Source organism: Hypanus sabinus, chromosome 19 (genome assembly GCF_030144855.1).
Source record: "Hypanus sabinus isolate sHypSab1 chromosome 19, sHypSab1.hap1, whole genome shotgun sequence".
Classification (NCBI taxonomy): Eukaryota; Metazoa; Chordata; class Chondrichthyes; order Myliobatiformes; family Dasyatidae; genus Hypanus; species Hypanus sabinus.
The window spans coordinates 65,525,061-65,552,599 of NC_082724.1; the positions used below are offsets into that span (position 1 = coordinate 65,525,061).

Here is a 27,539-nt window from a genome sequence, read left to right on the forward strand (position 1 = left end):
GTTTGTGCACTTAATGTAGTCCTGTGCAGATCTGTAGTCTAGTGTAGTTTTTGTGTTGTTTTACATAGTCTAGTGTAGTTTTGTGTTGTTTCATGTAGCACCATGGTCCTGGAGGAACGTTGTCTCGTTTTTACTGTGTACTGTACCAGCAGTTATGGTTGAAATGACAAAAACTGACTTGATATCTTTTGGTCTTATGGCTATTCACATAGGCACAAAGAAAGGCAATCTGTGCAAGCATAAAAATAAATGAATAAATACATAAATGATACTAAGGATATGAGTTGCAAAGTCCTTGATAGTAAGTGCAAAGGTTGTGGAATCAGTTCCATGTTGAGGTGAGTTTAGTTATTCACACTGGTTAGACACTGAAGAACATTAAAAATAACAAACTAGTGGGTTTGTAAGCATCTAGAGAAGGAAATTGTGGTAATTTAAAGGGATTGAGCTGTAATCATAGATTTTTAAAATATTAATTTCTCACTCCAGAAAAGTAAGCAGAAAAAAAATGATTGTTCCCATAATTGAGGATCAGCTAATCAGTTTGAAAGGAAGCCCTGAGAGAATTGTCATCTGGACTGAGTAGTCTGAAGGGTTAAATAACCTTTTTTCCTGATTTCCTCAGGTCTGCAGTGTGAGGATGATGTGCTGAATTGAAAAAAAATATCCTAAATGTACTTTCTCTTCTGCAGAGTTCCAGCTACTTCAGAAACGCTTTCACAGTTGGCTAATGGCAAGTAGAACTAGTGGAGCAACCTCAGAACTAGCACTAGAGAAACCTAGAAACTGCAAATGTTTTTAGGATAAATGATTTGCATTAAATTATAATTCATAGGTTGTGTTTCAAGTGGTTAATGCTCGAGTATTAGCTAGCCTAACTAATATAGATGGAACAAAAAAATTAACAGCATACTAATAGCTAGTGATGGCAGTACCCATCCTGTACTTTGTGGAAGTCCACATTTTGTTTATTCTTTTAAAGCACATGTGTAGGAAGTGTCTCCAACTGGAGGTCATTAATATTACTACAGGACACATTAAATTTAGAAGTAAATATGAAGGTATTCTGCCGTTCAACCTCTAGTCCACTTTTCCAGGTTCTCTTCATGAGATATTGATTTAAATGAAGTCAAAGTCTAGGTTGAAGTTTAGATGAAGAGTCTTCTGTTTGGACAGATACTGCCTGATCTATTGAGTATTCTCAGTAGTCTCTGCTTTTTGTTTCAGATTTCTGGTATTTGCATTTTTAAAAAAATTACTGAAAATGTATGTCCTTTGTAGGTCCTTATTGCTTTAAAGTTCAGTTTTGTCTGTCACATGCCTATTGAAACATACAGAGAAATGCATTGCTTGCGTCAGGGGGTAGCCAGCAAGTAGCAACAACATAGCATGCCAACGACTTAATAACTTTAATCCACAAGTCTTTGAAATGTGGGAGGAAACCTGAACACTGTAGGAAACTAATGTGGGGAGAACATACAAACTGCTTATAGTCAGCAGCAGGAATTGAATACTGATCTTAGAGCTGGCAAACTGTAAAACATTGCACTAACCACTACCTGCCGCTTCCCCAGAAGATGCAATGACACAGTTATTACAAGGAATTTAACAGGATGACTGACGGGGTAACAGTTAAAAACGGCAATTATTGAAAGTATGAAATAGAAACTAAAAACACACAGCAGGTCAGGCAATATCTGTGAAAAGAGCTTCACAGTTTTATTTGTTATTGACAGGGGTTTCTGCAATTGCACACAAAATGCATTCCATGTTAAATCAACCATGATGGTGTCTCTCTGCTGTGTAATTTGTGCACAGGAAGTTCTTACCAATCCAATAATAGAATACATTTTGGGCAAGATATCAGAAGGAATTCTTGGCTTTTTTTAACTAAGGTACTGGTTCTTTAACACCCACTTGAGACAGTAGATATCATACTGGTTTAATACCTTACTTGAAAGGTACCATCTCCTGCAATGCAGCACTTCAATTTTACTCTGTTGAGGGTTGGCTAAGATTTTTTAGAGTCAGACCATAAGATGTAGGAGTAGAAATAGGCTAAACAGCCTATTGAGTCTGCTCCACCATTCTATCATGGCTGATTTATTATCTCTCTCAACTCTATTCTTCTGGCTTCTCCCCGTAATGTTTGACACCCTGACTAATCAAGAACCTGATAATGAATTACACAGATACATCACACTCTGGCTATGGAAATTCCTTCTCACCTCTATTCTAGATGGATGTCCCTCTACTCTGAGGTTGTTCCCTGGTTGGCCCCGGACTCTCCCACTATACAAAACATCCTAAAAGCCATAAAACACTCATATGTTAACCCTTTCATTACCAAAATCATTCTTGTGAACCTCCTCTAGTTCTTCTCCAATGTCAGCAGATCTTTACTTAGTAAAGGGGCCTAAAACAGTTCACAATGCTTCAAGAGCACTCCAGTTAATGACAATAATACGAAGTAATCATGAACTGAAAAGAATTCCTTACCTGAGATTAGCACAAGTAACAAGTCATTTTCAGTGAGTCCTTCAGCTAAGTGATGGATACTGTTTGCTGCCTTTAAAGAATTCTCATCAGGGAGATTATGTTGTGCTCCTTCCATTACCCGTATTTTTGTCTGCGGCTTTAAAAGCATGTCCCTGTGGAGACAATCTGGAATCATGACCAAGTGCATTACTTGTTCATACATTTGCAAAAGGTATATTTTACTTGCATTTTTTCCACATATCTACTGAATAATCTCATGTCCAGCGTGCTTTGATCTCTTCTTGCCCTCCATTACTTTGTTTACTCCAGTGCCAGAGAAAGTTAAACCATGGAAGGCACAATATATGAATAAACTCAACATAATCTGATGTGAAAGTGTCATAGAAACTAGCTCAGCTACCCTCTGACCCTCTTGCAAATTTCTCTTTTTTTTATTAGTTTTTTTATACATTTTCTACATAACTACAGATTTAAAAAAACCCAGATCAAAATGAAGAACATTGATACAGTGCAAAAATAAGCATACAATAACAATATGATACAAAGAAAGATAATTGAGAAAGCACCCAAATTGAAGACAAGTAAAATTAGTATCCTCCCCAAGCCCCGCAACACAAAAACTCCAGACCAACCACAACACAATATAGAGAATATAAATCAGGACAATCAAACCCCCAAAGCTGTGAATACACTTAGCAACAGAAGATATTAATGCCTACTACCAAAAGAAAAAGGAGCTGAAAGCAAGGGACTAAAAAAAACCTTAGTTAAGAGGAAGGTTATGAAAGTACTCAATAAAAGGTCCCCAGACCTTATGGAACTTTAAATCCGATCTTGCAAATTTCTTAAACCTAGAATTATTAGGAGAGGCAATCAGTCATGGGCCTTACCAGTGATAGAACACTACAGCACAAGAACAGGCCCTTCAGCCAAAACATTTCCACTGATCTACACTTGGACCATTACTCTCCATATCCCTCCCTTCCATGTGCCTACCCAAATTTCTCTTAAAAGTTGAAACTGACCCTGCATCAACCACTTACCCTGGCAGCTCATTCCACACTCCCACCACCCTCTGAGTGAAGGAGTTCCCCCTCATGTTCCCCTTAAACATTTCACCTATCACCCTTAGCTGATTTTTCCCCTTTACTCCCACATTCCAAAACCACGTCAAAAATTTAATTGCTGACAGCCCAATCATGAATGATATGTTTGCCCCCACAGAACATCCCTACACATCTACATTTACTAGTAAGAGTCACAGGGTAAGAGACAAAGTAGTGGCATCTTTTCCTCTGACACCTGTGATTAGAAAATGAAATTGGGAAAGCACTGGTCAATTAGTGAAATTGGTTATAGCAGCTTGACTACATCAAATGTGGAAATCTTCCCACTTGAAATGAAATTCAAACACAAATGCATACTCAGTATAATCTGGAAAATTCTCTGTCATTCTTCATTATGTCATACAAAGGTTGCAGATAAAACAGGGAATTAATTAACATGTGTATTTAAACAACACCCTTTGAAAGTTACAATTAAATTCACTTTTGACATTTTTTCAGGCAATAAATTCCAAACCAAAATAACTTGCTGCATTGAAAGAAATTATCTTCTTCATAATTATGTAGTTTCCCTTCTTCTTGGTTGGTTAATTAGCAAAAGTTTAATGTGGTGGATTTATTGTCTGTCAATTGTTTTATGGAGCACTTAAACTAGATTTTTTTTGTATCAATTGCCTGATGAAAGTAGTGTTTCAATCCTGTGTTAAGCTGTACCTTAGTGACACTCCCTTCAGACCCTTATTAACTGGCTTTTACAACACAAATTTAGCATTAGTGTTAATCTAACACTGTTTTCCACTAATGTCCTGATTAATGATCTCAGCCCAAAATGTTAACTGTTTATTAATTTCCATATTTGCTGCCTGACCTGCTGACCTCCTCCAGCATTTTGTGTGCGTTGCTTTGGAGTTCCTGCAATTGTAGAATCAGTAGTGATTTACAATAATGATGTATTTGAAGCAGCCTTATTCTTGGATTGCACGTCAGAACAAGGATAAGACATTGTCAACGAAAACACGAGGAAGTCTGCAGATGCTGGAAATTCAAGCAACACACAAAAAATGCTGGTTGAACGCAGCAGGCCGGGCAGCATCTATAGGAAAAAGTACAGTCGACATTTCGGGCCCAGACCCTTCATCAGGACTGACAAAGGCTCTTGGCCTGAAACGTCAACTGTACTTCTTCCTATAGATGCTAAACACAAAGTACACTGCAGATGCTGTGGTCAAATCAAGACATACAAAAAAGCTGGATGAACTCAGCAGGTTGGGCAGCATCCATTGAAAGAAGCAGTGAACGTTTCAGGTTGAGACCCTTCGTCAGGACTAAAGAAGGAGGGGGCAGGGGCCCTATAAGGAAGGTGGGGATAGGGTGGAAGGTGCCAGGTGGAAAACCAATCAGAGGAAAGATCAAGGGGTGGGGGAGGGGAAGCAGGGAGGGGTTAGGCAGGAGAGGAATCTAAGAGGAAAGAGGAGGCCGCACCGGGAACACCGGATGCAATAGATTACCCCAACAGACTCACAAGTGAAGTGTTGCCTTACCTGGAAGGACTGTTTGGGGCCCTGAATGGTAGTTAGAGAGGAGGTGTAGGGACAGGTGTAGCACTTACGCTTGCAGGGGTAAGTGTCAGGTGGGAGTTCTGTGGGGAGGGACGTATGGACCAGGCAGTCGCGGAGGGAACGATCCCTGCGAAAAGCAGAGAGGGGTAGAGAGGGAAAGATGTCCTTAGTGGTGGGGTCCTATTGAAGATGGTGGAAGTTGCGGAGAACAATATGCTGGATCCGGAGGCTGATGGGGTGATAGGTGAGGACAAGGGGGACACGGTCCCTGCTGTGGTGACGGGAGGATGGGGTGAGGGCCGAAGTGCGGAAAATGGAGATGCGGGTGAGGGCATCATTGATGACGCCAGGAGGGAAACCACGATTCTTAAAGAAAGAGGACATTTGGGATGTCCTCTTTCTTTAAGTTCCATTCCAGGACATCCCAAATGTCATCAATGATGCCCTCACCCGCATCTCTTCCATTTGCCACACCAGCCTCCGGATCCAGCATATTATCCTCCACAACTTCCGCCACCTTCAACGTAAGGGTAAGTGCTACACCTGTCCCTACACCTCATCTCTAACCACCATTCAGGGCCCCAAACAGTCCTTCCAGCTGAGGCAACACTTCACTTGTGAGTCTGTCGGAGTCATCTATTGCATCCGGTGCTCCCGGTGCAGCCTCCTCTACATCGGTAAGACCCAACGCAGATTGGGGGACCGCTTCGTCGAGCACTTCGTCCGCCACAACAGACAGGATCTCCCGGTTGCCACTCACTTCAACTCTCCCTCTCATTCCCATTTGGATATGTCCATACATGGCCTCCTCTACTGCCATGATGAGGCCAAACTTCGGTTGGAGGAACAACACCTCATATACTGTCTGGGTAGTCTCCAGCCCCTTGGTATGAACATTGAATTCTCCAATTTCCGGTAATTCCCTCCCTCTCCCTTCCCCCATCCCACCTTCATTCTGTCTCCTCTTCTAGCTGCCTATCACCTCTCATGACTCTGCCTTCTTCTACTACCCATAGTGCTTTCCCCTTAGATTCCTTCTTCACCTCTCCTGCTTATCCCCTCCCTGCTTCCCCTCCCCCACCTCTTGATCTGTCCTCTGATTGGTTTTCCACCCTCCCCCCACCTTCTTTATAGGCCCCTGTCCCCTCCTTTAGTCCTGACGAAGGGTCTCGACCCGAAACGTTGACTGCTTCTTTCAACGGATGCTGCCCGACCTGCTGAGTTCATCCAGCGTTTTTGTACGTCTTCCTATAGATGCTACTTAGCCTGTTGCATTCCACTAACATTTTGTGTAAGATATTGTCAAGCTGGAGACTGTGCAGAAGAGATTTACAAGGATGCTGCCTGACTAGAGTGCTTGAATTATAGACTGAATTACAGGTTGTCTTTGCTGGATCTTTATTCCTTGGAGTGCAGGAGAGTAAGATGGTAGGGTCTTACCCCCAGAGTTGAGGAGTCCAAAACTAGAGGACACAGATACAAGATGGGAAAGATTCAAAAGAGACCAGAAGAGGTAATTTCTTTACACAGAGAGTAATGAGTATCTGGAATTAGCTTCCAGAAGAAGTAGGTCAGTTAAGTACAACTGTAACATTTAAGAGCCATGTTTTGAAAAGGCTTTGAAGGTTATGGACCAAGCATCACCAACTGAGTCCAGAAGTGATGATGTTGTGATTGGCATACATCCATTGGGCTGAAGGGCCTGTTTCGTGCTGTATTACTCTATGACACTATGACAAATCTGTCTTTGCCTTTTGTACTATTAATATCTCCTCAAACATGGAAATTTCCATTTTCTTATCTCCTCTGAGACTAGCTACATCAGCAGGATCAGAGATTAAATCCAGAAAAATCCTGCTTTACTGTGGCCCCATTTCACTGGATCAGAAATGTACCAGTTTAGCAAGCCCAAAACTGATAAATATTCAAGCTTCTGGTTTAGATTTATTGGGGAAGGCTCACTGGCACTCGTGGTTAGCAGAAAAGGAAAAACGGCAATGATAATTTCCTCTTTCCTACTTTTTTCCAGTCAGCTGAAGATCATTCTGAATCCCAAGAGGAACACTGATCACTCCTTGGACCAAATGGTCTCCAAGTATCGGTTCCACAGCAGCTGCCATTCCCATCACTGCCTTCCCAAATCCGACAAGGTGGACATTTTTGTGGACTCGGAAAGAATGACGTTGCACCAGCAGCCTCTCTCCTTCCATGCTAATATTATTCTTGATTATATTTTGAGGCAGAACAGTATTGATTGCAGTCTGAAAGATCTCGAGGCTCTTCTGCTTAAGGGTCATTTCTCTGTTGATTACAGAAGTGCTCATTTGAAATCTCTTCGGTTGCCAGTTCTTACAAATGAATTGATGATTGGAACAAAGCCAGAAGTATCTTCTAAATGAAGAGACCATTTTCATTATTGAGGATCACTGATTTCTTGCAATGATTTCATCCTGCCACGAAAAAGATGTGCATTAGTAACACGAGGAAATCTGCAGATGCTCGAAATTCAAACAACACACACAAAATGCTGATGGAACACCGTCTGAGACCGTCTCAGCCCGAAACGTCGACAGTGCTTCTCCCTATAGATGCTGCCTGGCTTGCTGTGTTCCATCAGCATTTTGTGTGTGTTGCGTTAGTAACAATTCAGTTCAGGATTAAACATAAATTACTTCCACTACATTTCACAGTGGAATCAAAGGTGTGGTTTATACCAACAACACGTACAAAATGCTGGAGGAACTCAGCAGGCCAGGGAGCATCAATGGAAAATAGTACAGTTGATGTTTAGGCTGAGATCCTTCAGCAGGACTGGAGAATTTTCCCCAGAATGCATCAATCCGTTATGGTACACTCAGTTAGGAGACATGCTTTATCAGAGACAGAAGTAGACCTGATTTCTAGCATTAAAAATTCAGGAAAGCCTTAAGATCTTTGCAGGTATGTGCACAGGAATTTACATTTCACTGCTTCTGGAAGGCTTGTAAATACAGTGCAGATATATAATCAGTGGCCACTTTATTAGGTACACCAGAACTCCTGCTTGTAAATATAAATATCCAATCATGCTGCCAATCATGTGACAGCAACTCGAGGCATGAGACCATGCAGACATAGTCAGAGTTCAGTTGTTTCTCAGACCAAACATCAGAATGGGGAGGAAATGACTTTGACTATTGCTGTCAGATGCCAGATAGAGTGGTTTGAATATCTGAAACTTCTGATCTCCTTGGATTTTCACGCACAACAGTCTCTGAAGTTTACAGAGAATGGTGCAAATAACAAAGTATATCAAGTGAGCAGGAGTCCTGTGGACAAAAATGCCTTGTTAATGAGAAGTCAGAGGAGAATGGTTAGTCTCATTAAAGCTGACAGGAACGTGACAGTAACTCAAATAACCATGTGTTACAGTTGCTGAGGAGCATGAACATACACTTAGTGGCTACTTTATTAGAGACAGGAGGTACCTGATAAGTGACCACTGAGTGGAAGCGGATAGTGTGCAAAATTGAATCATTTGGCTTTGGGAATAATGGTCAGGACTGAAGGTTGAACAATGATCAGTAATAAGTGGGTTTCTTTTGGGGTGCCAGTCAGTGACTAATGGGTTTCTGCAAGGATTAATGCTTGTGCTTTTGTTATTCACAATCAATGAATGGGGGAACTAAATCTGTAAATTAGTTTGCTCATAGTAACCCAAGAGTATTGTTTTCAACTATTGTTCGCCTATTAAACCCAGCTCCATTAATGGAAAGATGGATGAAAACATCCAAGGCTAAAAGAGAGCATTTTGATGCGGTTTTTTACAGAAAAATAAATACAAGATGCAATGTAATAGACATCAAGAATAAATCTTGTTGAACCTCATCAAGCTCAATACTGAACGAAACTCCTTTAGTAAAATAAGTTTACCTAAACTTCAAGAAATAATTAACTAAAGCTGGCCACTTGTGTCCTTGATCCTATTCCCACCTATTCATATTAAAGAAGTTTAATATGCACTAATTGACAGTGTACTTGACACAGTTAATGGTTCAGTAGTTTCTGGCATTTTTCCAAATTCCTTAAAAACTGCAGTAGTCAAACCCCTGCTTAAGAAAAATAATCTAGACTCTTCTGTTTTGGACAATTTTGGACCTATTTCCAAACAGCCTTTTCTAGGTAAAATCTTAGAAAAAGTAGGGGTTTTTTTTTTACAATTAAGTGACTACTTGTATTACATAACCAGCAGCGATAGATATGAAATTGAGTTGGGTTTTTAAAAATAAACAATGAAATTTATTAACCTCTACTCAAAAACATCAAAAAGTAAACAAGCAACCAAATTAAACAGAAGTTAACAGTGTTATGCATCTATAGTTATCAAACAGTCAAATTTAAAGATAATTCTTAACAAATCTTATTCAAGCACAGTCTTAAAGTGGTAGTTTAATAAGTCAAACACGAGGAAATCTGCAAATGCTGGAAATTCAAGCAACACACACAAAATGCTGCCTGGCCTGCTGTGTTCCACCAGCATCTTGTGTGTGTAGTTTAATAAGTCCATATAATTCATAAAGTAAGGGAGAGGAGAGGCTTCCCAAATCGGTGATGGATTGATGCTTGAAGGAAAAACGAAACCGCTGATGCAGATCCCAGCCAAGAAATGTCTTTTCCGAAGAGATCACGAAGAATAAGATTTCTCAAAGTGACTTACCTTTTGCTGGAGGTGGTCACCACACACCCGAGACCATGCAGGGGTTAACCAAAAGTGTGTGCCACAATCCAAGTAGGACCAAACCAAATCAAGTCATCACTTTTATTGTAATTTCGACCATAACTGCTGGTACAGTACAATGGGACGTTTTTCAGCACCATTGTATTACATGACACAGTACAAAAACTAGACTGAACTACGTAAGAAGAAAAGAGAAAGCTACACTAGACTACAGAACATAGAACATAGAATAGTACAGCACATTACAGGCCCTTCGACCCACAATGTTATGCCGACCCTCAAACCCTGCCTCCCATATAACCACCCACCTTAAATTCCTCCATATTACCTGTCTAGTAGTCTCTTAAACTTCACTAGTGCATCTGCCTCCACCACTGACTCAGGCAGTGCATTCTGCACACCAACCACTCTCTGAGTGAAAAACCTTCCTCTAATACCCCCCTTGAACTTCCCTCCTACATAGGACCTACACAGGACTGTGTAAAGTGCACAAAAACAGTGCAGGCATTACAATAAATAATAACAGGACAATCGGGCAAGGTGTCAGACCAGGCTTCGGGTATTGAGGAGTCTGATAGCTTGGGGGAAGAAACTATTACATATTCTGGTCGTGAGAGTCCGAATGCTTCGGAGCTTTTTCCCAGACGGCAGGAGGGAGAAGAGATTATTTTTTGTGGTGTAATATATAATTGATGTAAAAAGTTATATTGCACTAATCTTAACCGGACATTGGTCAAGACAATGTCTTGAGCGTATGACTTGTGGAAACTCTGTGGTGGTTTCTTTCAAACTTATAGTCTTTTAACATCTTTGGACTACTTTTACTGTGTCCATGGTCTGTTTTTTTTAATCAATTACTTTACTTTACTTTATTGTCACCAAACAACTAGCACAGAAACTGCACTATTTAAAGTAGTAAACGACTTATGTCTTAATACTAATGAGGTAACATCAGTTCTTGTTCTCTTAATATTGAGCACAGTGTTTGATACCAGAATGGGAACCAGTGTGATAGAGCTGAGGATGAGCCATCAAGTTTACAAGTAGATGATGGGTGTAACATGAATGTAAGATAGGACAAGCCTATGATTGGGGTCCAAATGCCGACAGAGCAAAGAGTTAAATTGTACTGCAGAGGCAAAATTTAAAAGGATGGAGAATGCTGGACTGAAGGTGCTGTATTTAAATACGGGTAGCATTTGGAATAAGGTGGAATAAAGTGGTGCAATTCGAGATTGGTTGGTATGACCTTGTGGGCATCACGGAGCCATGGCTGAAAGAAGGCCGTAGTTGGGAGCTTAACATCAAAGGATATACTTTGTATCAAAAGGACAGGCAGGAAGGCACAGGCGGTGGTGTGGCTCTGTTGGTAAGAGATGGAATTACATTTTTAGAAGGAGGTGACATAGGGTCAGAGAATGTTGGATTTCTGTGAGTGGAGTTAAAAAACTGCAAGGGTTAAAAAAAAACTAATCCAAATAGTAGCCAAGATGTGAGGTTGAGATTGCAAAGGGAGCTAGAAAAGGCACGTAATAAGGGTAATGTCCCAATTGTAATGGGGGACTTGAATATGCAAAAGGATCGGGAAAATCAGATTGGAGTCAAATCACAAGAGAAGTAATTTGTTGATGGCTTTTTAGAACAGCTTGTGCTTGAGCCAACTAGGGGCAAGACCACCTTAGATTGGGTATTCTGCTATTATCCAAACCTTACTGGAGAGCTTAATGTAAAGGAACCCTTTGAAGGTAGTGATCATAATATGATTGAATTCAAACTGCAATTAGAGAGAGAGAGAGAGAAGTAGAAGTCACATGTGTCAAGTTATTGCAATGGAATAAAGGAAGTTATAGAGGCAGGAGAGAGGAGCTTGCCCAGGTGGATTTGAGGAAGATACTGTGGGGATGACAGCAGAGCAGACATGGTTAAAGTTTCTGAAAATAGTTCACAAGGTGAAAGATAGATATGTCCCACAGAAGTAGTTGTTCTCAAATGGCAGGGCTAGGCAACCATGGCTGACAAGGAAAGTTAAGGACTGCATAAAAGCCAAGGAGGGAGACTTCCGGTGGCTGTAATGGAGTAGGTTGCAGTAGCTACGTGCTCCGAAATTATTCACTTACTTTGCTGTTTAAACCTATCTTGGTGAGAGCACCATGAGTGGAAAACACTCTTAAAAAGATGTTACTTTAGAGACTTCGACTGAAATGTTTCAACAAATGTTAGAGAGACTCGAAAAATTGGATAAGCTGGATGACTTGGAATCCAAGTTTGACTTGTTACAGAATTCCTTCGACCTGGTTAAATTTGAACTGAAAATGCTTAATTGGAAACTTGGAAGTATACAGCAGACTGTGAATGACCATGAAATTCGTATTAAGCTACACGAAGAATCTCTGCTGGTGTTGCAGAAGGATATCGAAGGTTTCAAGAAAATTTCTAAGGAACAACTTAAAAAATACGACGCGTTGCTGAAAGAAACTGACAGATCTGGAGACCGGGAACCGAAGGTGCAATATCAGAATTCTTGGGCTTCCTGAAAAACTGGAGGGTAATTGATTTTTGTGCTCAAATGCTGAAAGATTTATTCCCTGATATATTATCGGAACTACCAAAATTTGAGCGCGTTAACTGAGTTACCCTGCCTAATTGGGATCCTGCCAAACCTCGCTCTATTATCATTCGCTTTTATGACTATCAGATTAAAGAACAGATTCTTCATGAACCAAGGAAGAAGCGCATATTACAATTTCGTGATCAACAGTATCGGATCATTCAAGATTATCCACTGGAAGTTCTAAGAGCTAGACAGGCTTTTAAAGAGGTCATGTCTGATCTTTTTAAGCTTGGCTGTCGCCTTTCTCTCAGAGATCCGTGTAAACTCAAGGTTACTACTTCTGATAACAAGGTTTCTTGGTTTACGAAGCCTGAAGCTAGGAAATTTTTACAACATCTCCATGCTTAAATTTAACCTTGAGTTGCTTTATGCTAAATGTTTTAATTTCAGGTGTTCAATCAAGTAATTGGTGCTTTGTTGATAACAAGGTTTCTTGGTTTTACAAAGTTTTAACCATTTGTTTGATTAAGTAACTGGCACCTTGTTATCTTTCAAACTATGCAAAATATGCAGGCAGACTGCATCCATTTTCTCTTTTGCTGTTTTCTGCCTTTATATGGGTCCTCTAATATTACTTTTTCGCAGCTCTTTTTAAACAATACGTTATGTTCCCTGTGTTACGTTGAATTTTACCTTCCTTTTAGTAATTTGACTGGAAGTAATTATGTAAGGTGTACATGTAGTAATTACTGAGGAATGAAACTACAGGGTGTTTTGCTTTAAATTCACTCAGATTTTTCCTATCTTTTGATGATTTATACACCTTTCGGTCTTTTACTGTTTTTCAATAGTATACAATATTCTATATTTCTTCTTGCTAATCTTTGGTTTTTTCATTATTTTACCATTTTGTCATTTTGGTTTTTTTCTCCCTTGAATGCCTTAAATTAGTCATGTAGGAAGCTATCCAAACCACTTCCCTTTCTAATTATTTTCTATTTGTTTTTTTACTCCTTTTTTTTGCACCCACAAGTTCATGTTGTTTTACTTATTGATTTTCCTTATTTGTCTTTCCTTTTTACCAAGACTAATACTTATATTTTCCCATGGTTTTTTTTCTGTAAATAGCGAACTTATTTACTTTGATATTTTGTTTTTGTGTGTGTGTATATATATATATATATATATATATATACACACACACACACACACATATATATATATTTACAATTGTTTATTCAGCACAGCTATACATATATATTTTCTGGAGCCACCGGAGTTTTGGGTTGGGAACGTTAGAATTGGTCTTCAGCCTCCCTTGGCTGATTTCTCTCTTTGGGGGGGAAGGGAGGGTTCTTCCAGAAAATTGATCAGATGTTTTTACTGTTTTATTTATTCGCTATCTACATGTCTGTGATTACCTTTTATATATTACTAAAGGATACTTGATGGATTCTTTTACTAATATACTCAGTTTTAATGTGAAAGATCTAAATAACCCTGTTAAACAAAATAAGATTTTCTCTTATATCTGGAAACTTAAAACTCATATAATCTTTCTCCAAGAAACCTATATTCGTAAAGATGATATTTCACATTCATTCAAAGGATTGAAGGGTATACATTTTCACTCACCCTCTCAATCTATATCGAGAGGTGTCTCTATCCTGTTTGATCAGAATGTATCCTTTATTCAACATAATGTAATTTCTGATACAAATGGGCGCTTGTTATTGTTTCGGGTAGTCTTGAGAATAAACTAATCATATTTGCAAATGCATACGTTCCAAATACAGATGACTCCTTGTTCTTTGAAAATATTTTCTCTTTTCTGCCTGATTTGAATCGGTATTACTTAGTGATGGGTGGAGATTAAAATTTTTGGCTGGACCCTATATTAGATCACTCTTCAAGTAAAACCCGTCACTAATAAATCAGTATTACTTTTTTAAATCTTTTCTATTTCAATGTGGTATTCTCGATGTGTTTTTTACACCCCCAAGAAAAGGAATATTCATATTTTTCTCATGTTCATCATATGTACTCTCGGATTGACTACTGTTTTATAGATAGAAACTTGCTTCCACTGGTACGATCCTGTGATTATAAGGAGATTGCTTTGTCTGATCATGCACCTGTGCTTCTGGCTTTAAGATTACCTGTTTACTCTGTACCAAGTAGAAGTTGGTGTTTTAACTTATCATTGTTATCTGATAAAAATTTTCTAAAGTTTTTGGAAAACCATATTATTTTTTCTTTAAAGAAAAGTTTAAAGGAGATACTGCTGGTACTATAGTCTGGGATACTTTTAAAGCATATATTCGTGGAGAAATTATCTCTTACTCTGCCTATATAAAGAAAAAAGCTGACAAAGAAAGGTCTGACCGAGCAGCGATATTAAAAGATCTTGATTGAAAGTATGCCTATCTCTAGATCCAAGTATATATAAGTGTATTGAATTCCAATCCAAGTCTAATCTTCTGCTGACTTACCCAATTGAACAACAGCTATTGAGAGATAAAACTCAATTTTACATTCACGGGGATAGAACAGGTAGTTATTAGTCAATCGCTTAAAATCTTTTACAGTTAATCACCAAATCACAGAAATTTTTAAAGATAATAGTACTAAGATATCTGACCATTCTGAAATTAACAACATATTTAAAGACTTTTACCTTAAGTTGTATCAGTCTGACTCTTCTTCAGATGATACCTATATGAATGCTTTTCTCAGTAATATCAACATTCCTACATTGTCTGCTGTTAGTCTAACACAGTTAGATCAGCCTAATTCCAATGAAGAAGTGGCTGAGGCTATACATGCTTTACATTCTGGTAAGACCCCAGGACCTAATGGCTTTCCTGGGGAGTTTTATAAAACCTTCACTACGTTACTTACACCTTATTTATCCTCTGTTTTATCAGAGTCCTTTAAATCAGGTAAACTCCCTCAATCTTTTTATGAAGCTTTTATTCCTCTTATTCTTAAAAAAAATTAAAATCTAGCTGAATGTTCTTCATACAGATTTCTTTATTAAATGTTGATGCAAAAATCTTATCCAAAATCTTAGCTCGAAGACTAGAAAATATTCTACCATCTATTATATCAAATGACCAGACAGGATTTATTAAAAATCGTTACTCACATTTTAATATACGTCAGTTATTGAATGTGATATATCCACCATCCAAAAAAATATCAGAGTGTATATTATCCTTAGATGCAGAAAAAGCCTTTGATAGGATTGAGTGGAATTATCTTTTTAAGACCTTAGAAAAGTTTAACTTTGGGCCTAATTTTATTCGTTGGGTTAATCTACTTGTCTCCTACTGCTCAGGTTATTGCTAACTCTCAAATTTCTAAGCCCTTTAAATTACAGCGGGGAACTAGACAAGGTTGCCCTCTTGGTCCTTTACTTTTTGCTTCAGCTATCGAACCCTTAGCAATAGGATTTCGAGAATCTAAGGACATTTCCAGTATACTAAGGGAAGGTATGACTCATAAAATTTTGTTATACACTGATGATATTTTATTTTTTATCTCTAACACTGAAACTTCTTTACCTTCGGTTCTTTCTTTAATCTCCCAGTTTAGTTCTTTTTCAGGATATAAGCTGAACTTACATAAAAGTGAGCTATTTCCTTTAAATGACCTAATGTCAACAAATGCCAAATTTCCGTTCCAAGTTGTTACAAGTCAATTTACATATCTAGGTGTAACAATTACTAAAAACTTCAATAATTTATTTAAAGAAAACCTAAACCCATTGAATTATGTGAAAAAGACGCTTTTGAAATGGTCTCCTCTTTCTTTATCCCTAATTGACCAAATTAATTCGATTAAAATGAAGATTCTTCCTAAATTTTTATATCTTTTTCAGGCCTAACCTATTTTTATTCCCAAGACCTACTTTGATTCTTTAGATTCAATTTTAACATCTTATATTCGGAATAATAAACAAGCTCGTTTAAGTAAAGTTTACCTACAAAGAAATAAAGAGATGGGTGGATTAGCCCTACCCAATTTTAGTTTTACTATTGGGTTTTACTATTTATCCGAATGTTTCTCCACTTTGTAATAAATGCAACTCTGCTGATGCCTCTTTAATTCATATGGTTTGGTTTTGCCCTAAAATTGAAAAGTTTAGGTGGGAAGTATTCCATACCTTCTCACACCTTTTTAGGGTCCAATTTGACCCAAATATCTTTACTGCCTTGTTTGGTATCATTGCAAATGAAGATATAACTTTAAATACTCCTAACTTACAGGTGTTAGTTTTTACCTCTCTTTTAGCAAGAAGAGCAATCATGCTTAAATGGAAGGAGTCTACTCCTCTTACACATCTTCAATGGCTACGTGATATTATGTCTTATTTAAATTTAGAAAAGATCCGCTGCTCAGTCTTAAATTCGAAACAATCTTTTTATGGTATCTAAGGACCTTTCCTAAATTACTTATCCAATTTATTAAGTTTAACAGTGCACAGACTTCTTTGTATATTTTTATCTTCTCTTCTTAAGCGAATATGTTTTTTTTCTAATTATCCATTATCATCCATCAGCTTTTTTCTTTGGTAGTTGGTAGGGGGTTGACTTTTTTTTAATATAAAAAATCTCTTTTATTATGTATGACTTATCTTTAAATTTTTGATTACCTTTATGTGTTATGCTATAACATTTTGATCAATTTTATTACAATATATGAAGTTAAGTTGAAATGTATCTATGTGTTGCACTCTGTAAATCTTATTTTTATCTTCTGAATAAAAATATTGTAAAAAGAAAAGAAAGCCAAGGAAAGAGTATAACATAGCAAAAGTGAGTGGGAAGTTGGGTGATTAGGAAGATTTTAAAATCCAACAAAAGGGAACTAAGAAGCTATAAGAATGGAAAAGATGAAATATGAGGGTAACCTAGTCAATAATATAAAGCAGGATACTAAAAGTTTTTCAGTTACATAAAGAATAAAAGGGAAGTGAAAATTGATATTGAACCACTGGAAAATTATGTTGGTGAGGTAGTAATAGGGAACAAAGAAATGGCAGGTGAACTTAAGGAATACTTTGCATCAGCCTTCATTATGGAAGACACTAGCAGTGTGCCAGTGGTCCATGAATGTCAGGGAGCAACAGTGCCATTGCTATTACAAAAGAAAAAGTACCAGGCAAACTCACAAGGTCTAAAGGTGGACAAGTCACCTGGACCAGATGAACTACCTTCCTGAGTCCTGAGAGAGGTTGCTGAAGAGATGACAGATACATTGGTCACGATCTTTCAAGCATCACTTGATTCTAACATGGCCCTGGAAGTCTGGAAAATTGCAAATGTCACTCCACTCTTTAAGAAGGGAGGAAGGCAAAAGAAAGGAAATTATAGGCCAGTTAGTTGGGAAAGTGTTGGGAAACCTCAGTGGTTGGGAAAGTGTTGGAGTCTATTATTAAGGATGAGGTTTCATGTTACTTGAAGACTAATGGTAAAATACGTAAAAGTCAGCATGGTTTCAGTAAAGAGAAATCTTGCTGACAAACCGAAGTAACAAGCAGGGTGGACAAAGGAGAGGCTGTGGATGTCAGTTACTAGGATTTTCAGAAGGCATTTGATAAAAGTGCCACACATGAGGTGGCTTAACAAGATAAAATCCTACAGTGTTACAGGAAAGATACTGACATGGACAGCAGAATGGCTGTCATACAGGAGGCAGTGAGTGGGAATAAAGGCAACCTTTTCTGGTTGGGGGCCAGTGATTAATGATGCTCCTCAGTTGTCAGTATTGGGACCCCCCCTTCTATGTAACCAATTTGAAAATTCAATGAAAAAAATTTTTTTAAAAAAGTATTGGGACCCCCATTTTTCACATTGCTTGTCAATGATTTGGATAACGGAATTGACTACTTTTGTGGCAAAGTTTGCAGATGATATGAAGATAGGTAGAGGGGTAGGTAGTGCTGAGGAAGCAATGCAATTGCAACAGGACTTAGACGAATTAGAAGTACAGACAAAAAAGTGGCAGATGGAATACAGTGCTGGGAAATGTATGATAAAGCATTTTGGTTAAAGGAACAATAGTTTGGACTATTATCTAAATGTGGAGAAGGCTCAAACATCAAAGGTGCAGAGGGTCTTGGGAGACCTGGTGCAAGACTTCCAGAAGGGTGAGTCTGTGGTAAAGAAGAAAAATGCAATGTTGGCATTTATTTCAAGGTGAATAGAATATGAAAGCAAGGAGATAATGCTGAGGCTTTATAATAGTGGTCGCCAACCAGTCGATCGCGATCAACTGGTCGATCTTTGAGACTTTCCCAGTAGATCCCAAAAAAAAAGAAAAATAAATACACAAATACTGTTGTAATGTGAGCATTATAAAAATAAGTAATACTAATTAGGATAATGGTAATATAGCAATACTCCCACTACGGAAAGCTGTTTGTAAAGAGAGGTTGTTTCTGGGATTGCGGAGTTTTACTTCCATTCGGGGTTGAAGGCCCAGCAATCATTTTTCACAAAACGTGCTGCTCAAAATAAGGCTGCTATTGAAGCATCATTTCGTGTAAGTCACCTTTTGGCTAAACACAAGAAGCCTTTTACAGGTGGTGATTTATTCAAGGAAGCAACAGCCATTACCACAGAGACGGTTTTTAATGACTTTAAAAACAAAAATGGCATCAAAACCACAATATACCGCTTGGCCCTGCAACAGTGACAAGTAGGGTAGAGTCACTGTCAGAGGAACTGGATCGAGAAGTGTTAAAGGACTTGTCACTCTGTGAATATTTTTCACTACAGTTCGATGAATCCCTGGATGTAATGCAAACAGCTCAGTTTGTTGTATTTGTCAGAATGGCTTTCCAGGATTTTACAACAAAGGAGAACTTCCTCACTCTTTTACACTTAAAGAGAACGAGAGGTGAGGATATTTAAAATGAGTTTTAAAAATACGTCCATGAACATGACATCCCCATTCATAAACTGGTGGCAATTACTACTGATGGGGCCCCAGCGATGCGCGGTGTTCACGTTGGTTTTATAGCACTGTGCCATAATGACCCTAATTTTCCCGACTTCCTGGATTAACACTGTGTGAATCAGCAGGCCTTGGCTGGGAAGATCATGGACTTTTCTCATGTAATGACACTGATGGTCAAACTGATAAACTTGATTCGAGCAAAAGCACTTCAGCACTTCAAGACGTTATTGGAAGACCTTGATGCCACTTACGGAGACATAATTCTTCATGCTGATGTTCGGTGGTTGAGATGCGGCAAAGTGCTGCAATGATTTGTTGACTTGATGCTTGAAATAAAGACTAAATTAAACATACTTAACAATAAGCTCATGGGAAAAAACCGACACCTGCCCCACATGATAAGCGCAGTAAATGCATTTAAGGCCAAGCTCGGTGTTTGGATTTCAAATTTAAAGAATGGAAGGCTGACACACTTTCCCAACTTAGAGAAAATATTACAGGCCATCAAGGGAAAAAAATGCTTTTCGCCCTGAGCAGTACTGTGCTTACCTAGACAAACTGGCAATAGAGTTCGATCGGCGTTTTGGGGAGCTAAACGTCATGAAAGGTATTGCTGCATTTATTTCAAACCCATTTCTGCTGATCGATATAGAACAGAGAGCAGCCAAATCCCAGCTATTTGGTGTGCCAAGTGATATTGAAATGGAAATAACTGATTTGCAAAAAGACATCAAGCTTAAAGCAAGATGAAGGGACGGTGACTTTTGGGGCTTGTCAGCAGGGAGAAGTTTCCTCATCTCACCCCACGTGCACTAAAAGTCAGTGCCTACTTATCTGTGTGAAATCGCATTTTCACAGATGAAAATTATTAAATCTAAGTACAGGAGCTGTCTTACTGATAGACACCTCACAGACTGTCTCAGACTGGCTGTCTGTAGTTATGAGCCAAATTTCGGGGAACTAGCAGAAAGTATTCAGCCCCAGTCATCACACTGAGTGCAACTGTCAATTTTTATTCATTTATTTTTTGTGTTGAAATAAATTACATAATGAAACTTACAATTAAAGGTATGAAGTGTTGTAATATTCTTAGAGAAAGACAGTTATGGCCTGTCTGATATGCTAGTTACAGTGTTTTCTTGATTGAATTAATTGGAAAGTTTGACAAAAGCATATTATGTAATTCAAATACAATTAGCCCAAATAAAAGGCCTCAAGTTGGAGGTACAATCTGAGCTGTTTTCTCACTAAACGATTTAGTACATAGATTTTGCCTTTCACTAAGGACGAGGTAGGGGATCTTGGGCTTAAATAGGTTGGTGACCACTACTTTATAAGATGCCAGTCAGGCCACACTTCGAGTACTGTCAACAGGTTTGAGCCCCATACCTCAAAAAGGATGTATTGTCATTGGAGAGAGACCAGCGGAGGTTTGCTAGGATGATTCCGGGAATGAAGGAGTTAACATACGAGAAGCATCTATATTACATTGACTGTTCTGTTTATCATAATTATAAATTACTATGATTGAACAACGCACATTTAGATGGAGACGTAACGTAAAGATCTTTGCTCCTCATGTATGTGAAGGATTGAACATAGAAAACCTACAGAATAATACAAGCCCTTTGGCCCACAAAGCTGTGCCGAACATGTCCTTACCTTAAAAATTATCTAGGGTTACCTATAGCCCTCTATTTTTCTAAGCTCCATGTACCTATCCAGGAGTCTCTTAAAAGACCCTATTGTATCCACCTCCACCACCGCCGGCAGTCCACTCCACAAACTCACCACTCTCTGTGTAAAAAAACTTACCCCAATGTCTCCTCTGTACTTAATTCCAAGCAACTTAAAGTTGTGCCCTCTCGTGTTAGTCATTTCAACCCTGGGAAAAAGCCTCTGACTATCCACACGATCAATGCCTGTCATCATCTTATACACGTCTATCAGGTCACCTCTCATCCTCCATCGCTCCAAGGAGAAAAGGCAGAGTTCACTCAACCTATTCTCATAAGGCATACTCCCCAATCCAGGCAACATCTCCTCTGTAAGTACCCTTTTTATAGTTTCCTGTAATGAGGTGACCAGAACTGAGTGCAGTACTCCAAATGGGGTCTGACTAGGGTCCTATATAGCTGTAATATTACCTCTCGGCTCTTGAACTCAATCCCACGGTTGATGAGGGCCAATGCACCATATGCCCTCTGAACCACAGCATCAACCTGCACAGTAGCTTTGAGTATCCTATGGACTCGGACCCCAAAATCCCTCTGATCCTCCACACTGTCAAAAAGTCTTACTATATTCTATATATAGATGGCAGAATACTATATTCTGCCATCATATTTGACCTACCAAAACGAATCATCTTACACTTATCTGGGTTGAACTCCATGTGTATTTGTGTGTCTATCCCCTTACATCACTAATTGTAATCTTAGATCCTCAAATGGCAGATAAACAGAATAAGTATATTGTATCTATCTTCACTAGCAGTATGCTGGAAGTTCACAAAGTGAGCATAGTAGCTATTACTATGGAGAAGGTGCTTGGGAAGATGAAAGGTCCAAAGGTAGATAAGTCACCAGGATCAGATAGACTATGTACACCTGAGTTATGAAAGATTTAACTGAAGAGATTGTGGAGGCATTAGTAATATCTTTTAAGATTAGATTCTAGAGGACTGGAAAACTGCAAATGTCACTCCACTCTTCAGGAAGGGAAGAAAGCAGAAGAAAGGAAATTTAGGCCAGTTAGTCTGACCTCAGTGATTGGGAAGGTGTTGGATTTAGTTCTGAAGGTTGATGTTTCGGGGTATTTACAGGCACATAGTAAATTGGGCCAAAGTCAGCATGGTTCCCTTAAGGGAAAACCTTGCCTGATGAATCTGTTGGAATTCTTTGAAGTATGATAAACAATAGGGGAAGGCCTGGGGAAATGATGGATGTTGGTTGCTTGCTTGGATTTTCAAAAGCCATTTAACAAGGTGCCACACAGGAGGCTGCTGAGCAAGAAAAGAGCCCAGGGTTTTACAGGAAAGATATTATCATGGACAGAGCAGTGGCTGATTGACAGGAGGTAAAGACTGAAAATAAAGGGAGCTTTTTCTGACTGGCTGCCAGTGACGAGTGTGTTCCTCGGGGTTGGCGTTGGGACTGCTTCTTTTTAAGTTGTATGCTAATGGAGAACAGAAATGATGGCTTTGTGCCCAATTTTGCGGATGATATGAAGATAGGTGGAGGGGCAGGTAGTGTTGAAGAAGCAGGGAGGCTACAGAAGGACATGGACAGATTAGGAAAATGGGCAAAGACTTGGCAGAAGGAATACAGTGTTGTGAATTATTTGGTCATATACTTTGCTAGAAGGAATAAAATTGTAGACTATTTTCTAAATGGAGAGGAAAGTCAAAAATCCAAGGTGCAAAGGGATCTCAGAGTCCTCATGCAGGATTCCCTAAGGTTAATTTGCAGGTTGAGTCGGTGATAAGGAAGGCAAATGCAATGTTAGCATACCCTTTGAGAGAACGAGAGAATAAAAAAGGATATAATGCTGGGGCTTTATAAGGCACTGACGGGACTTCAAATTTGGAGTATTGCATCTAAGAAAATATGTGCTGACATTGGAGAGGGTTAAAAGGAGGTTCACAAAAATTATTCCAGGAACGTAAGACTTAAAATATGAAGAACATTTGATGTCTCTGGGCCTGTACTTGGTGTAATTCAGAAGAATGATGGGGGATCTCATTCAAACCCATCAAATGTTGAAAAACCTAGGTAGAGTGGATGTGGAGAGGATGTTTCCTATAGTGGGGGAAAGGGCAATGCCTCAAGATAGATGGATGTTCATTTAGAACACAGATGAGGAGGAATTCCTTTAGCCAGAAGGTGGTGAATCTGTGCAGCTCGTGTCACTGGGTGTATTTAAGGCAAAGGTTGATAAATTCTTGATAAGTCAGGGCATGAAAGGTCGTAACCTTAGGGAGAAGGCAGGAGAATTCTGCCTTGACAGGGAAATGGATCAGCCTTGATCAAATGGCATTGCACACTTATTGGGCCAAATAGAAACATGGAAAATCTACAGCAAAATACAGGCCCTTTGGCCCACAATGCTGTGCCAAACATGTACTTATTTTAGAAATTACCTGGGTTACTCATAGCTCTCTATTTTTCTAAGCTTTATGTACCTATCCAGGAATCTCTTAAAAGACCCTTAAAATAGCTCAATTCTGCTCCAATGCCTGATGGTCTAAAACCTACTTATAAGATTATGTAATGTTTGTTGATGTTGATATTTATATAATTTGGTCTGGAAAATGTTTCTGGCAAACAACACCATCAAGGGGATCATTGTCTAGATGGTTTATGAAATACTTCTTTTTCTTTCAAATGTGGCTCTACTACTGTTGGGAGCCTGTGATCTATGTTTTGTTGGTGTGGCATCTGGCTTGATTGATATGGCACCTTACTGTCTCCAAGAGGGTCCCATGAGAATTAGAGCAAAGTGTGCAGCCTCAAGGGCAAGAAGCCTGGAGACGGGGCATGAGCCTAGGATTGACTCAATTTCTTGCTGATTAATGCACCAAGGAAGATTGAAATCAACGAGGCACGAGTGCGAAGTGAGAGAGTATTCAACGCTGTCCACAAGCCTCTCACTTGCTGCTGCCAGAGGAAGGTGGCTGCAGGCAATGTTTTCTCTCTCTCTCTCTCTCTCCCCCCCCCCCCCACCCCCCAAATGCTGTTGGAGGATGGTGCCAGAGCTCTGGGTCCTGGGCAAGGTTTAATCAATGCGGTTTGTTGATTGAACTCTCCAGTTCAAATTTTGATGACGTTTGGTTGCTCTTTTGTATATTTTGCGCAACTTTGAATCGGGGCGGCCTGCAGATAACGAGCACTGAGCTGAACTGAATATGCTTTTGATTTTGTGTTTCTATATTTTGTGTCTTTTGCTCGTTGTTTTATTTTTATTTGCATAATTCTTCTGCATGTGAAGGAACAGTGTTTTTCTTTGAACAGGTTCAATCGTTTTTCTTTCTGTTTTGTGGGAATCTCATACTTACGTACTTTGAGATAATAAATGTACTTTGAATCTCTGACTTTGATATATCAGATTACATTTTATTCTATATAATGTTTGTCTCTACTTGTGATTTTTTAATTTTCTCATTTTTATGACCATATTGATTTATCTTTACAATCTATGTGAAGCACTTTAAATCTACATCTTAATGTATGAAAGCTGCTATATAACTAAAGTTATTATTATTATAACATAAATCTGAATGGGATTGTTAGTTGTGAGAAAGATGCAGAGATTTGAAAGCAACTTATACAAATTGAAGGAGGAAGTATATGGAAAATATAACAAATTGGATAACTATGAAATTACCCCACTTTCACATGAAAAACAGGACTTTTAATTAAATGGTAATAAAGTGGGAAATTTTGATGTATAGTTTAAGTGGATTGGGGCGTTCTTGTAAACCAGTCACAAAACAAGCATGCAAGGGCAGCACACATAAAATGCTGGTGGAGCCCAGCAGGTAGGGCAGCATCGATAAGGAGAAGCACTGTCAACGTTTCGGGCATCTGCAGATTTCCTCGTGTATGCAAAGGCAGCAACTGGTTAAGATGGCAAATGATATATTGGTCTCACTGCAAAACATTTTGAGCACAAAATCAATTATGTCATATTACCACAATTGTACTGGGTCTTGGGAAGCCCCCACCTGAAGTAATTTGTACAGTTTCTGGCTTCTTACCCAAGAAAATAAACTTGACACAAAGAGAGTGCAATCAATGTTGATGTTGAGCAATATCATTGATTAGACGTATTCAAGAGTACAAAATAACAAGAGAAAATCTCATTAAAAATATACACAATTCTGACAGAGCTCGGAAGGAGACTGAGGGGGCCGAGGTTACAGTCTCAGAGGAGAAACTTTTGTCTTTCAGAAGACGGTGAACTTGTCTGATTCACAAGTCTTTGGAAGCCAAGTTACTCCATATATTTTGGAAGTAGACAGATCACTTGACACAAATATATCAAGTATGCAGGAAGTCTGAAAACAGAGTATATGGGAAGGAGGATGAATCATGACTGTGTGGCTAGGTACGTGTGAGGCTCACTGCCATCTATAAATTTGTTGATGGCACAACCATTGTTGGCAGAATTTCAAATGGTGATGGAAAAACATACAGGAAGAAGATATACCAGTTAGTTGAGTGGTGTCGCACTTGCACTGAATGTCAGCAAGACCAAAGAGCTGACTGTAGATTTCAGAAAGGGCAAGAAGAGGGAACACAAACTAATCCTCAGAAGGATCAGAAGTTGTGAGTGAACTATTTCAAGTTCCTGGGTGTCAATATCTCTGAGGACCTAAACTGGATGCAACATATTGATGTAGCTATAAAGAGGGCAAGGCAGCAGCTATATTTCATTAGGAGTTTGGGGAGATTTGGTTGATCAACTGAAATACTCAAAAACTTCAACAAATGTAAGACCATAAGACATAGGAATAGAAGTAGGTCATTCATCCCATCCAGTCTGCTCCACCACTCCATCATAGCTAATCCGGGATCCCACACAACCCCATACACCTGCCTTCTTGCCATTTCCTTGATGCCCTGACTGCTCAGGAAATGATCAACTTCTACCTTAAATTAGCATATGGACTTGGCCTCCACTGAAGTCTGTGGCAGAGCATTGTTCACCACTACTTAGCTCTGTTCTAATCGGTCACCCCTCAATTTTGAGGCTGGGCCTTCTAGTGCTGGATACCATCCTTCCCCACCCACCCTCTGTACATCCACCCTATCTAGTCTTGTCAACATTCGGTAGGTTTCAATGAGATATCCCTGCATTCTTCTAAATTCCAAATTCCAGTGAGTACAGGCCCGAAGCTGCCAAACACTCCTCATATGGTAACCCCTTCATTCCTGGAATAATCTTCGTGAACCTCTTCAGGATTGTCTCCAATGACTTCACATCTGTTCTGAGATACGGGGCCCAAAACATTTCCCAACACTGTATTCCATCAGCCACTTTTTGCCCTTTCTCCCAATTTGCCCAAGTCCTGCTGTAATCACATTGCTTCCTCAACACTACCTACCCCTCCACCTACCTTCATATCATAGAACATAGAATAGAACAGCACATTACAGGCCCTTTGGCCCACAATGTTGTGCTGACCCTCAAACCTTGCCTCTCATATAACCCCCCACCTTAAATTCCTCCATATACCTGTCCAGTAGTCTCTTAAACTTCACTAGTGTATCTGCCTCCACCACTGACTCAGGCAGTGCATTCCACGCACCAACCACACTCTGAGTGAAAAACCTTCCTCTAATATCCCCCTTGAACTTCCCTCCCCTTACCTTCATCCGCAAACTTTTATTCCTACTCACAGCCCTCTGCCTGTCAGCCATTCTGCTATCCATGCCAATATCTTTCCTGTAATGCCATAGGACTTTATCTTATTAAGCAGTCTCACGTGTGGCACTTTATCAAGCTCCTTCTGAAAATCTAAGTAAATGACACCCACTGCCTTTTGTTGGATTTTAAAAGCTTCCCGATCATCCAACTTCCCACTCGTTTTTGCTACCTTATATGCCCTTCCCTTGGCTTTTATGCAACCTTTGTCAGCCACAGTTGCCTTCTCCTGCCATTTGAGAATTTCATCCTCTGTGGGATATATCTATACTGCATCTTGTGAACTATTCCCAGAAATTGTTCCATCATCATTCCTGCCAGTACTCTCCTCCAATCCACCTGGCCAAGGTCCTCTCTCATGCCTCTATAATTCCCTTTTTTCATTTGTGATTATGGATACATTTGAGTTATGCCTCTCTCTCTCAAAATTCAGTTTGAATTCAATCATATTAAGATCACTGTCTATTAAGGATTCCTTTACATTAAGCTCTCCAATAAGATCTGGGTTATTACACAACACCCAATCAAAGATTGCCTTTCCCTGAATGGGCTCAAGCACAAGCTGCTCTAAAAAGCCATCTCTAGACATTCAACAAATTCCCTCTCTTGCAATCCAATAATCCGACACCAAACTGATTTTCCCAATATCTTTCATATTCAAGATCCCCATTACAAATGTACCGCAGAGAACATTCTGACTGGCTGCATCACTATCTGGTATGGTGGGGGAGGGGGAAGAGATGATTAGGGAGCTC

General features: G+C 39.2%; 1 protein-coding gene across 2 annotated transcripts in view; it reads right to left on the reverse strand.

Annotated features, from left to right (window-relative positions):
* Positions 1-27,539, reverse strand: part of glyctk (glycerate kinase) — a 59,063-nt gene that overhangs the window by 15,122 nt on the left and 16,402 nt on the right. For both annotated transcript variants that reach the window (XM_059944566.1, XM_059944565.1), the window contains exons 2-3: positions 7,142-7,572; positions 2,500-2,651 (exon numbers count right to left, since the gene is read on the reverse strand). In XM_059944566.1, the coding sequence (XP_059800549.1) occupies positions 2,500-2,651; positions 7,142-7,536 (547 nt within the window). In that variant the 5' untranslated portion in view covers positions 7,537-7,572. The remainder of the gene's footprint in view (positions 1-2,499; positions 2,652-7,141; positions 7,573-27,539) is intronic.